This window comes from Bubalus kerabau, chromosome 14 (genome assembly GCF_029407905.1).
Source record: "Bubalus kerabau isolate K-KA32 ecotype Philippines breed swamp buffalo chromosome 14, PCC_UOA_SB_1v2, whole genome shotgun sequence".
Lineage (NCBI taxonomy): Eukaryota > Metazoa > Chordata > Mammalia > Artiodactyla > Bovidae > Bubalus > Bubalus kerabau.
In genome coordinates, this window is record NC_073637.1 from 83627787 (window position 1) to 83639950 (window position 12164).

The window sequence follows — 12164 nt, forward strand, 5'->3', positions numbered from 1 at the left end:
ACTATCTAACCCCGTGCAGGCTGTTACCATCTCTGCCTGCAGGAGCTCAGCAACGGGCTTCTCCTGGTGTCCCTGGTGCAAGCGTGAAGTCGCTCAGGCCTGTCCGACTCTGTGCAGCCCCAGGGACTACAGTCCACGGAATTCTCCAGGCCAGAATCCTGGAGTGGGTAGCCTTTTCCTTCTCCAGGGGATCTTCCCAACCCAGGGACTGAACCCAGGTCTCCTGCATGGCAGGCGGGTTCTTCACCAGCTGAGGCCCCAGGGATTGGTGTCCTTATCTCCACTCAATTCTACTCACTGCTAGCTGTGGGCTCTCAGAACGCAGAGCATACCATCTTCTCCTCTCCACATCTCTGACAGTGCTATACTGCCACAAGAAACAAGTTCAAAACCACCACCTAGGGCACTTACAGCCTTCCAGACCCCATTCAAAACTTACTTTTCAAGTCTGTTCACTTACTACGCGCCCACAAATCCTGCTAATCCTGCTTGTGACTTTGAGGAGTAGGAGCAGGGAGTGGGGTAGGTGGGAAGGATTACCCAAGAATTGACATTATGCAGCATTATTCATTATACTTTATTTCTAAGCAATAAATATGCATTGCATTCCCAAGACTGCTTCCTAGGTGGCTCAGTGGTAAAGAATCCGCCTGCCAGTGCAGGAGACACAGAAGACTTGGGTTCAGTCCTTGGGTCGGGAAGATCCTCTGGAGGAGGAAACAGGCAACTCACTCCCGTACTCTTGCCTGGAAAATCCCATGGACAGAGGAGCCTGGTGGGCCTCCGTCCATAGCTTGAAAAGAGTCGGACACAACTGAACACACACACACACACACATATCCATCATTCACAAGATTAAAAAAAAATGTTTCTTTTAATTTCCCCCAGAACATGACAACAATACGGACTTTTTCCAACCCCTGAATATACAATGATGACCTTCCATGCCTTTCCCCTAAATTAGGCAATATCTCTAAAAAATAAACTCCTCCCCCCACTACACACACACAAACTATCCCAAAAAAGCAAAACAAAGTACTTTACTTCCTTATTTTGATTAATTTTATACAGCAAAATAAAGGTAGGCAGAGATGTATAATAATTAAAATAGCTGTAACTTTATACAGGAAAAGAAAAAATTAGAAATAATAAAAGTGTGCAGAGTGGGTGTTAGAAACCCCAGGTTCTAGCCTTGGCTCCTCTCCTCATCAGTCACATTCAGCAGGTCACTTACTCTCTTTAGACTTCAGATTGCTTTTCTGCAAAAGGAAGAAACTTAATAAGATGATTTTCTAGGATCCTTCCTTTTACAAAACTCTGTAATTCTAAACTGACTTAGTATCATAAGGGTTCTGAAATCTTGACAAAGTATTCTATCCATTTGTTTTTTAAAATAACTTTCACTTTAAAAACTACATTGAAATGAGTTGCTTTTTGTTGATTGCTGTTTTCCTATTAGCCAGTTATCTTTAAGGAAAAAACCTTCCAACTCCTATATATCTCAGCTGATTATAATTTAAATACCATAAACTTTCATGAAAAGCTTTTAGTTACTGAAACCAACATGATTTAACTGTACAGTCAATATGTTCTTGATATTTTACCATCGACGTGTTTCCACAACTCTGACGGAACCTTAATGCACAGCTCCCCATTCCCTGCATCAGGATCCACAGCACTAACCGCAGCCGCGTAAGCATTGGAAAAGTAATTGAGATTTCTCCTGGGGAGAGGGGAAAGAAGAGAGAAAGCCAGGCTTAACAATAAGACACATATTTCACCAAATGTTTGCTTAAATACTTGGCACCACTTGTTTGTAAGCATTATATCATCTTACATAAATCACAGGAGTGCTTTTTAGCCAAGTTAACTGTAGATTTATTGCCCAAGACAAAAACTTGTGTAAGAAGGCCAAACCAGTCAAACCTAAAGGAAATCAACCCTGAATATTCACTGAAAGGACTGATGCTAACGCTCCAACACTTTGGCCACCTGATGCAAAGAGCTGACTCACTGGAAAAGACTCTGGTGCTGAGAAAGATTGAGGGCAGGAGGAGAAGGGGATGAGAGAGGAAGAGATGGTTGGATGGCATCACTAACTCGATGGTCATGAGCTTGAGTAAGCTCCGGGAGTTGGTGATGGACAGGGAGGCCTGGATGCTGCTGTCCATGGGGTCGCAAAGAGTCGGACACGACTGAGTGAACAACAAACGCAGCGGCATATACGTCTATTAATAGAGTCTATTCACTGATGCTCTGTGTTTATTATGACCATCACAGCCTTCATTAATTTTAGAATACCAAAGCCACTACAATTTCCTGATACAAATGTAAAGAATACAGGTAGAACTGAAAAAATAATTATTATCTATCTGGCAAAAATTTGAATGGATTCAACAAGCTTTATAATCTGACAGAAATTCAAGATGTTTAAAACGAGTCAAGATTAATTCCTCAAAATATAACACTGCTCCTCCTCACTCCAGAGTACATGACAACGTAAGCTCAATGAAGGAGGGGAGCATTCGTGTGGTTCACCGTTACATCCTCTAAATGCCAGGGGACTTTCAATAGGTAGGCTTAGTAGCTCAGCCGTGTCCCACTCTCTGCAACCCCACAGCCCACCAGGCTCCTCTGTCCATGGGGATTCTCCAGGCTGGAATACCTCGAGGGGCTGCCATGCCCTCCTCCAGGGGATTCTCCAGGCTGGAATAGCTCAGGGGGCTGCTGTGCCCTCCTCCAGGAGACTCTCCAGGCTGGAATAGCTCGGGGGGCTGCCATGCCCTCCTCCAGGGGATTCTCCAGGCTGGAATAGCTGGGGGGGCTGCTGTGCCCTCCTCCAGGGGGTCTTCCCGGCCCAGGGGTCACGCCCACGCCTCCTGCACTGCAGGGTCTTTCCCGCTGAGCACCTGTTCAGTGGGTGCTTGGCCTTGTCTCCCACTGGATGAAGCCATAAACAGAAGACTTATGGAAGTATGAAAACACTGTTCTCATCTGATTTTCTATCTTTTCCATAAAGTAACTCATATACATATACATTCATACACACACAGATCACATTTCCTCACTGCAACCAGCGAAAGTAACACAGAGGAAATGGAACAAAGAAAAAGGGCAAGGAACAGCGAGAGCAAGACAGGAAGATCAGACGTGATTCTGTGAGACACGCTGCTGTGACCTGCACGCCAGTCGTCGTGGCCTGAGATGAAGCCACCAAGGACAGTCGGTGACATCTCACCAACTGAACACATCTTTAACTTGTGAAAAGACAAGTTTCATGTACTCTACAGAATGACTGTAGGGAAAATAAACCAGGACGAGCCATTAAAGAAACATTACACACCCTCAACATGACAGAGGCCATTCTTCCCCACCTGCAGCTCTACATTAACCAGGAAGGATGTAACACCAACCACGGCTTTAAAAACTACAAAATACAAGATTCTGAAAGCAGTTAAGCCAATTTCTCGGTACTTTTAACACTGCCTTTCTGTTAGATAAATATGTGAAATAAAGGGCATAAAAACTCCAGGACCACAATAAAAAAGAAATATATGTTTTTTGACATACCATCTTTTCTCTTTTAATTATCATACAGTAAAAGTAACTTTCTCCCTTTGGTATGTAATGCTGTGAATGTCAGCGTATGTAGCCACTACCACGACTGGGATACAGGACGGCTCCGCCATCCCCGAGTCCCTTGTGCCAAACACACGGAATCATAAGGATGCGTTTTTGAGGCTGGCTTTTATCTCACTCAGTATGTCTTTGAAATTCATCTAAGGTGTACATGTACCGGCACTCTGTCCCTTATTATAATGAACAGTATTCCACCGTACAGACTGTACCACAGATTGTTTATTGTTCATTTACTCATCCACTGAAAGACAGGTGGGTTCTTTCCAGCTTTTGGCTATTAGGAATAAAGCTGCTACAAACAACTGTGAATCAGTTTTTATGTGAATTTAATTTTCATTTCTGCAGTACCAACAGGCAAGTGTGGGACTGCTGAGTCATATGGCAACTATAAGTTCAGCTTTATAAGAGTCTGCTAAGCTGTTTTCCTGTGAGTATGGTTTCAGTGTGTCTGCCCCCTGATGCCCTCTTGCAACACCTACCGTCCTACTTGGGTTTCTCTTACCTTGGGCGTGGGTCAATCTAATCACACTAGGATCACAGCATTGTCTAACTCAATGAAACTAAGCCAGGCCCGTGGGGCAACCCAGGATGGGCGGGTCATGGTGGAGAGATCTGACAGAACGTGGTCCACTGGAGAAGGGAATGGCAAACCACTTCAGTATTCTTGCCTTGAGAACCCCATGAACAGTATGAAAAGGCAAAATGATAGGATACTGAAAGAGAAACTCCCCAGTCAGTAGGTGCCCAATATGCTACTGGAGATCAGTGGAGAAATAACTCCAGAAAGAATGAAGGGATGGAGCCAAAGCAAAAAGAATACCCAGCTGTGGATGTGACTGGTGGTAGAAGCAAGGTCCGATGCTGTAAAGAGCAATATTGCATAGGAACCTGGAATGTCAGGTCCATGAATCAAGGCAAATTGGAAGTGGACAAACAAGAGATGGCAAGAGTGAATGTCGACATTCTAGGAATCAGCAAACTGAAATGGACTGGAATGGGTGAATTTAACTCAGATGACCATTATATCTACTACTGCGGGCAGGAATCCCTCAGAAGAAATGGAGTAGCCATCATGGTCAACAAAAGAGTCCGAAATGCAGTACTTGGATGCAATCTTAAAAATGACAGAATGATCTCTGTTCGTTTCCAAGGCAAACCATTCAATATCACAGTAATCCAAGTCTATGCCCCAACCAGTAACACTGAAGAAGCGGAAGTTGAATGGTTCTATGAAGACCTACAAGACCTTTTAGAACTAACACCCAAAAAAGATGTCCTTTTCATTATAGGGGACTGGAATGCAAAAGTAGGAAGTCAAGAAACACCTGGAGTAACAGGCAAATTTGGCCTTGGAATACGGAATGAAGCAGGGCAAAGACTCATAGAGTTTTGCCAAGAAAATGCACTGGTCATAACAAACACCCTCTCCCAACAACACAAGAGAAGACTCTACACATGGACATCACCAGATGGTCAACACTGAAATCAGATGGATTATATTCTTTGCAGCCAAAGATGGAGAAGCTCTATACAGTCAGCAAAAACAAGACCAGGAGCTGACTGTGGCTCAGACCATGAACTCCTTATTGCCAAATTCAGACTTAAATTGAAGAAAGTAGGGAAAACCACTAGACCATTCAGGTATGACCTAAATCAAATCCCTAACATTTATACAGTGGAAGTGAGAAATAGATTTAAGGGCTTAGATCTGATAGATAGAGTGCCTGATGAGCTATGGAATGAGGTTCCTGACATTGTACAGGAAACAGGGATCAAGACCATCCCCATGGAAAAGAAATGCAAAAAAGCAAAATGGCTGTCTGGTGAGGCCTTACAAATAGCTGTGAAAAGAAGAGAAGCAAAAAGCAAAGGAGAAAAGGAAAGATATAAACATCTGAATGCAGAGTTCCAAAGAATACCAAGAAGAAATAAGAAAGCCTTCTTTAGGGATCAATGCAAAGAAATAGAGGAAAACAACAGAATGGGAAAGACTAGGGATCTCTTCAAGAAAATCAGAGATACCAAACAAACATTTCACGCAAAGATGGGCTTGATAAAGGACAGAAATGGTATGGACCTAACAGAAGCAGAAGATATTAAGAAGAGGTGGCAAGAACACACAGAAGAACTGTACAAAAAAGATCTTCACGATCCAGATAATCATGATGGTGTGATCACTGACCTAGAGCCAGACATCCTGGAATGTGAAGTCAAGTGGGCCTCAGAAAGCATCACTATGAACAAAACTAGTGGAGGTGATAGAATTCCAGTTGAGCTATTCCAAATCCTGAAAGACGATGCTGCGAAAGTGCTGCACTCAATATGCCAGCAAATTTGGAACACTCAGCAGTGGCCACAGGACTGGAAAAGGGCAGTTTTCATTCCAATCCCAAAGAAAGGCAATGCCAAAGAATGCTCGAACTACCGCACAATTGCAGTCATCTCACACGCTAGTAAAGTAATGCTTAAAATTCTCCAAGCCAGGCTTCAGCAATATGTGAACCGTGAACTTCCTGATGTTCAAGCTGGTTTTAGAAAAGGCAGAGGAACCAGAGATCAAATTGCCAACATCTGCTGGATCATCGAAAAAGCAAGAGAGTTCCAGAAAAACATCTATTTCTGCTTTATTGACTATGCCAAAGCTTTTGACTGTGTGGATCACAATAAACTGTGGAAAACTCTTAAAGAGATGGGAATACCAGATCACCTGATCTGCCTCTTGAGAAATTTGTATGCAGGTCAGGAAGCAACAGTTAGAACTGGACGTGGAACAACAGACTGGTTCCAAATAGGAAAAGGAGTACGTCAAGGCTGTATATTGTCACCCTGTTTATTTAACTTCTATGCAGAGTACATCATGAGAAATGCTGGACTGGAAGAAACACAAGCTGGAATCAAGATTGCCGGGAGAAATATCAATAACCTCAGATATGCAGATGACACCACCCTTATGGCAGAAAGTGAAGAGGAACTCAAAAGCCTCTTGATGAAAGTGAAAGAGGAGAGTGAAACGAAGATCACGGCATCCGGTCCCACCACTTCATGGGAAATAGATGGGGAAACAGTGGAAACAGTGTCAGACTTTATTTTTCTGTGCTCCAAAATCACTGCAGATGGTGACTGCAGCCATGAAATTAAAAGACACTTACTCCTTGGAAGGAAAGTTATGACCAACCTAAATAGCATATTCAAAAGCAGAGACATTACTTTGCCTACAAAGGTTCGTCTAGTCAAGGCTATGGTTTTTCCTGTGGTCATGTATGGATGTGAGAGTTGGACTGTGAAGAAAGCTGAGCGCCGAAGAACTGATGCTTTTGAACTGTGGTGTGGGAGAAGACTCTTGAGAGTCCCTTGGACTGCAAGGAGATCCAACCAGTCCATTCTGAAGGAGATCAGCCCTGGGTGTTCTTTGGAAGGAATGATGCTAAAGCTGAAACTCCAGAACTTTGGCCACCTCATGTGAAGAGTTGACTCATTGGAAAAGACTCTGATGCTGGGAGGGATTGGGGGCAGGAGAAGGGACGAGAGAGGATGAGATGGCTGGATGGCATCACTGACTCGATGGACATGAGTCTGAGTGAACTCCGGGAATTGGTGATGGACAGGGAGGCCTGGCGTGCTGCGATTCATGGGGTCGCAAAGAGTCGGACACGACTGAGCGACTGATCTGATCTGAAGCTGTTTTCCAGAACAGCTGTACCATTCTGCATCCCCATCAGCAATACCTTACCAGTACTTAGTCAACATGCTCTACTAGTTAAAGACTACTTCGGACATTTACAGGTTGTAACTTCTCTTCAATAAAATTTCAAAAACACGAAATCTGAAAGCCAGTTATTGGTGACATTTAAAAATAAAAAAAATCATTGTTACAAAAAAGCTAAATTTAAACATTATATATTAAACCACTCTGTTTTTTTTTTTAATGGAAAATTATTCTCACTTAATCTCATTTCCTGAGAAAAGGTAAAGTGGTCCAAATAAAATGGTGAGTCATTATAAATGGAATCTGTTGGAAAACCAGTTTTGAGGAACAATCTTCTCATGGCTTGGATTTTACTGTTTCCTTTCATAATACAAATCAAACATGTTTCCTTTCATAATAACCTAATAAAAGCCAAAAATTACAAGGCAAGATTATAGTAAGAGTTTTCAATTTCCAGAATGATAATAACTATAAATACTAACACACCCCGGCCTATGACCACCACAGTGCCAATGCCCAGGCTTCCTTAGGGAAACACAGCTTAAAGAGGAGTGATGCTACAGAGGATATTGATAAACAAGTACATTAGTGTAAAATCAAAAGAATTTTCTCCAAGAACCAATTATAAATATCTACATTAAATTAAAATAATCTGTTCTTTGTCAAGAACATGTACTTTTAAAAACTGAACGTGCAGATTCTGCAAAACTTAAGATTCAACTGTTTATAAACTTTATCTCCATTAAAAAAAAAATTCATGAAAGCAAAATATATCACATCAGCAAAGTGTATATGCTCTAAGTATTCAGCTCCATGAATTTTCACAAAACCAACGGAAGCAGCAATGCAGAGCAAGGGCCGAGCCTTTCACCGGCGCCCAGCGCCCTCGTGCCCTCCCTAGCCGGGCCCTGCTCCTCACCAGCGGGGGCGCCAGTGTTCTGACGACAGTGGGGCAGGCCAACAACTCGACACGCCTCCCTCCGTGTGTGACTTGTTCTGTCCGACATTGAATTTGTGAAATCCATCCACATCTTTGCACTTAACTGTTGCTCATTCACTCTCATTATTTTTAGAGTTCCAATAGTGAACCTACCATTCTACTGCTGACAAGTTTTCAGGTTATTTGCAGCTCTGATGATTACAGATGCTGTTGAGAACATGTTGGGTATACGCACGTGAGTGAGACTCTTCAGTCACAGAGCACAACCAACGTGGATCTCAATTTACATTTCTATTAACTGTGTCTGAAAATTAATTACGCTATATTCCTGTCAACATTCAATTTTCTCTTCTGTCCTTAGTTTTGACAGTTCACAGACAAAATAAAATAAATAAAAGACTGACAGAAAAATTCATTTTCCAGAAACAGAACCAATATCAAAATTAATAAAAACGAGGGGCGTTCCTGGTGGTCCGGTGGTTAAGACTTCATGCTACCCATGCAGGGGGCACAGGTATGACCCCTAAGATCCTGAACACTGCATGGCACAACCAAAAAATAAAATTAAAATGCCTTCTTAAAAGTAATCAAAAAAACATTTGACATGATGCCATGAAATAAGGCTGTTCAGAGAAAACTCTACTGTAACAAGCTATTCTATGAAAAGGCCTAGGGGATTCCACTGATGACAAGTTTAAACCTGAGTGAATTTAAAGTGGCTATACAAAAAATGTCCTAAATCATGATGGTGTGGTCACTAACCTAAAACCAGACATCCTGGAGTGTGAAGTCAAATGGGCCTTAGGAAGCATTACTATGAACAAAGATAGTGGAGGTGAGAGAATTCCAGCTGTTATTTCAAATCCTAAAAGATAATGTTGTTAAAGTGTTGCACTCGATACGTCAGCAAATTTGGAAAACTCCGCAGTGGCCACAGAACTAGAAAAGACCAGTTTCCATTTCGATCCCCAAAAAGGCAATGTCAAAGCACGTTCAAACTACTGTGCGGTCGGGCTCACTTCATATGCCAGCAAGGTGACGCTCAAAACCCTCCAAGTTAGGTTCAGCAGGACGTGAACCAAGAACTTCCAGATGTATGAGCTGGGTTTCAAATAGGCAGAAGAACCAAAGATCAAATTGCCTACACTGGATGGATCATAGAAAAAGCAAGAGAATTCCAGAAAACACTGACTTCTGCTTCATTGATTATTCGAAAGCCTTTGACTGTGTGGATCACAATAAATTATGGAAAATTCTTAAAGAGACAGGAATATCAGACTATCACACAAATCTCCTGAGAAACCTGTATGCAGGTCAAGAACCAACAATTAGAACCAGATATGGAACAGCAGACTGGTTCAAAACTGGGAAAGGAGTATAACAAGGCTGTATATGGTCACCCTGCTTATTCAACTTATATGCAGAGTACATCATGAGAAATGTTGGGCTGGATGAAGCACAAGCTGGAATCAAGATTGCCGGGAAAAATATCAACAACCTCAGATTTGCAGATGACGCCACTATAATGGCAGAAAGCAAAGAGCCTCTCGATGATGGTGAAAGAGAAGAGTGAAAAAACTGGCTTGAAACTCAACATTCGGAAAACTAAGATCATGGCATCCAGTCCCATCACTTCATGGCAAGCAGAAGGGGAAAAAGTGGAAGCAGTGACAAATTTTTACTTTCTTTGGCTCTAAAATCACTGAAGCCATGAAATTAAAAGATGCTTGCTCCTTGGAAGGAAAGCTATAGCAAACCTAGACAGCATATTAAAAAGCAGGGACATCACTTAGCTGACAACGGTCTGTAAAGTCAAAGCTATGGCTTTTCCAGTAGTCATGTACAGATGTGAGACTGGTCCATAAAAAAGGATGCATGCCGAAGAATTGATGCTTTCGAACTGGGGTGCTGAAGAAGAGTCTTGATTCCCTTGGACTGCAAGGAGATAAAATCAATCGCTCCTAAAGGAAATTAACCCTGAATATTCATCGGAAGGACTCTTGCTAAAGCTAAAGTTCCAATACTTTGGCCACCTGATGCGAAGAAGTGACTCACTGGAAAATACCCTGATGCTGGGGCAGACTAAAGGCAAAAGGAGAAGGAGGTGGCAGAGAATAAGATGGTCAGATGCATCACCAATTCAATGGACAAGAATCTGAGCAAACTCCGTAAATAGTAGAGGATGGAGGAGCCTGGTGTCCCCGAGGTCGCAAAGAGCTGGACACAACTTAGCAACCGAACAACAATTTGAGAAGCCTAATGAATTTCAAGTCACTAGAAACACTGAGTATAGGTAAGAACAAAATGGTTCTACTGCTATGCATGTGTGATTATAGGAAGTCCAAATAAGAAGAACCCTATTTAGTTACAGGGTCACCACATGTAAGAAAACACGAGGACAAACGAGAGCATTCATGAACGGCAGAGGGAATGGTTCACAAATTTGCAAACAGTTTTCCATGAGGAATGACTGAGAGTACTGAGATGCGACAGACTGGAAAAGAGAAAACTTACAGGAAAACAGTTTTTAATTAGGATAAGTTTCTGAACATTGTAGCAAAACAGACGAACTCAATGTAATAAACAACTTTCTAACATTCAGAAATAATGAAAGGGGTGCTTTAAAAAACAGTGAGCTCAACAGAAGGTGAAACAGTATAGGGGAAAATTCCTCTTGAAGTTTTGACTAAACAAACCCCAAAGTTCTCTCCACTATGACAACTTAATTCCAAGCAATACTCTTAAAACAACTGCCAGTGAGGCACTGTGGATGAGTTAAAATATAAAACTATCCATATTACCTAACCATAAATAATAAAGGAATCAACCACTTCTACCATATGATATGAGCAAAACAGGAACATTTAAAATCTCTCTACACAGACATCTATATAAAAATACAGGACTGAAAAAATATATACAGGACTTAGAAAATCTAAAAAACAGAATTAAAAAATCAATTCTCATCAGTTTAAAAACGGCTTCAGTCGCTCACTCGTCACTTCTATCTTCAGTCAGCTTTACTTCTACTGTCACTCCTCAGTGGAAACGAAGACAGGAGACAGGAACTAAACTGATTCCTGAAACTCAGCAAAGTGGAGACTTTTTGAGTAAAATAAACAAACTCTTCTCAAGGTAGCAAAGCCTACCTGTGGAAGGGGAGAAACCCTAACCCTAACCCTAACCAGCAGGGGACATGTCAGCCACTGCAGGCCACACACGCACAGAAACAGTCTCTGGCAATAACAAAAAACAAAGAAAAAGCCACCAAAGAGACACAGCATCCATGGAAGCAAACTACACCTACAATATAAGTTCAAATAGAAAATATATTTGGAGAAACTTCAAGTGCTTATTTTCCTGGCAGACAATAAACCAGAGAGAGACAGAAGGGGAGAAGTCTTACACGGTACAGAACCGACAGGGTTTCTAGTTGCTAGGACAGGTAATTTAACATGTCAGCTAATGTTGACTTGGATAACATAGGAAGAAATGCCTTTTAATCTCTTATCTAAATGCTTCCCTCCCTTATATTCCCCCTGCAGTTTAAAGGCACTACATCTCAACCAAGGTAAGCATACTCTTGCCATTAAAAATAGAGGGGTTTGGCACCTTAACTGTAAAACAAATAGGAAGAAAATGTGATGAAGTAGCATATTATTTCTTTGAATGTTAGGACATTCCGGTATATACTCAAGAGCAAGTTTAACCACTGAGTTTTAAGTTTAATTTTCAATTTCAAATCTACTCTATTCAATTTCTGCTTCAGCTTTAGTAGAAATTTTATTGCTTCATTCAACAATGAGAGTTACTCTGTAAACAAGAAAGCTGTTGTAAGTATCTAGGGACATGCTAAAGATCTTAGCTACCTGTCCTTCC

At 41.7% G+C, this 12164-nt stretch overlaps 1 protein-coding gene across 7 annotated transcripts in view; it reads right to left on the reverse strand.

The window, feature by feature from the left end:
• TAF2 (TATA-box binding protein associated factor 2) overlaps positions 1-12164 on the reverse strand; it is a 91070-nt gene that overhangs the window by 65407 nt on the left and 13499 nt on the right. For 6 of the 7 annotated variants that reach the window (XM_055546775.1, XM_055546774.1, XM_055546772.1 and 3 more), the window contains exon 4: positions 1605-1723. The exons of the other annotated variant lie outside the window; for it this stretch is intronic. In XM_055546775.1, coding sequence (XP_055402750.1) covers positions 1605-1723 — 119 coding nt within the window. The remainder of the gene's footprint in view (positions 1-1604; positions 1724-12164) is intronic. 7 annotated transcript variants of the gene reach the window in all.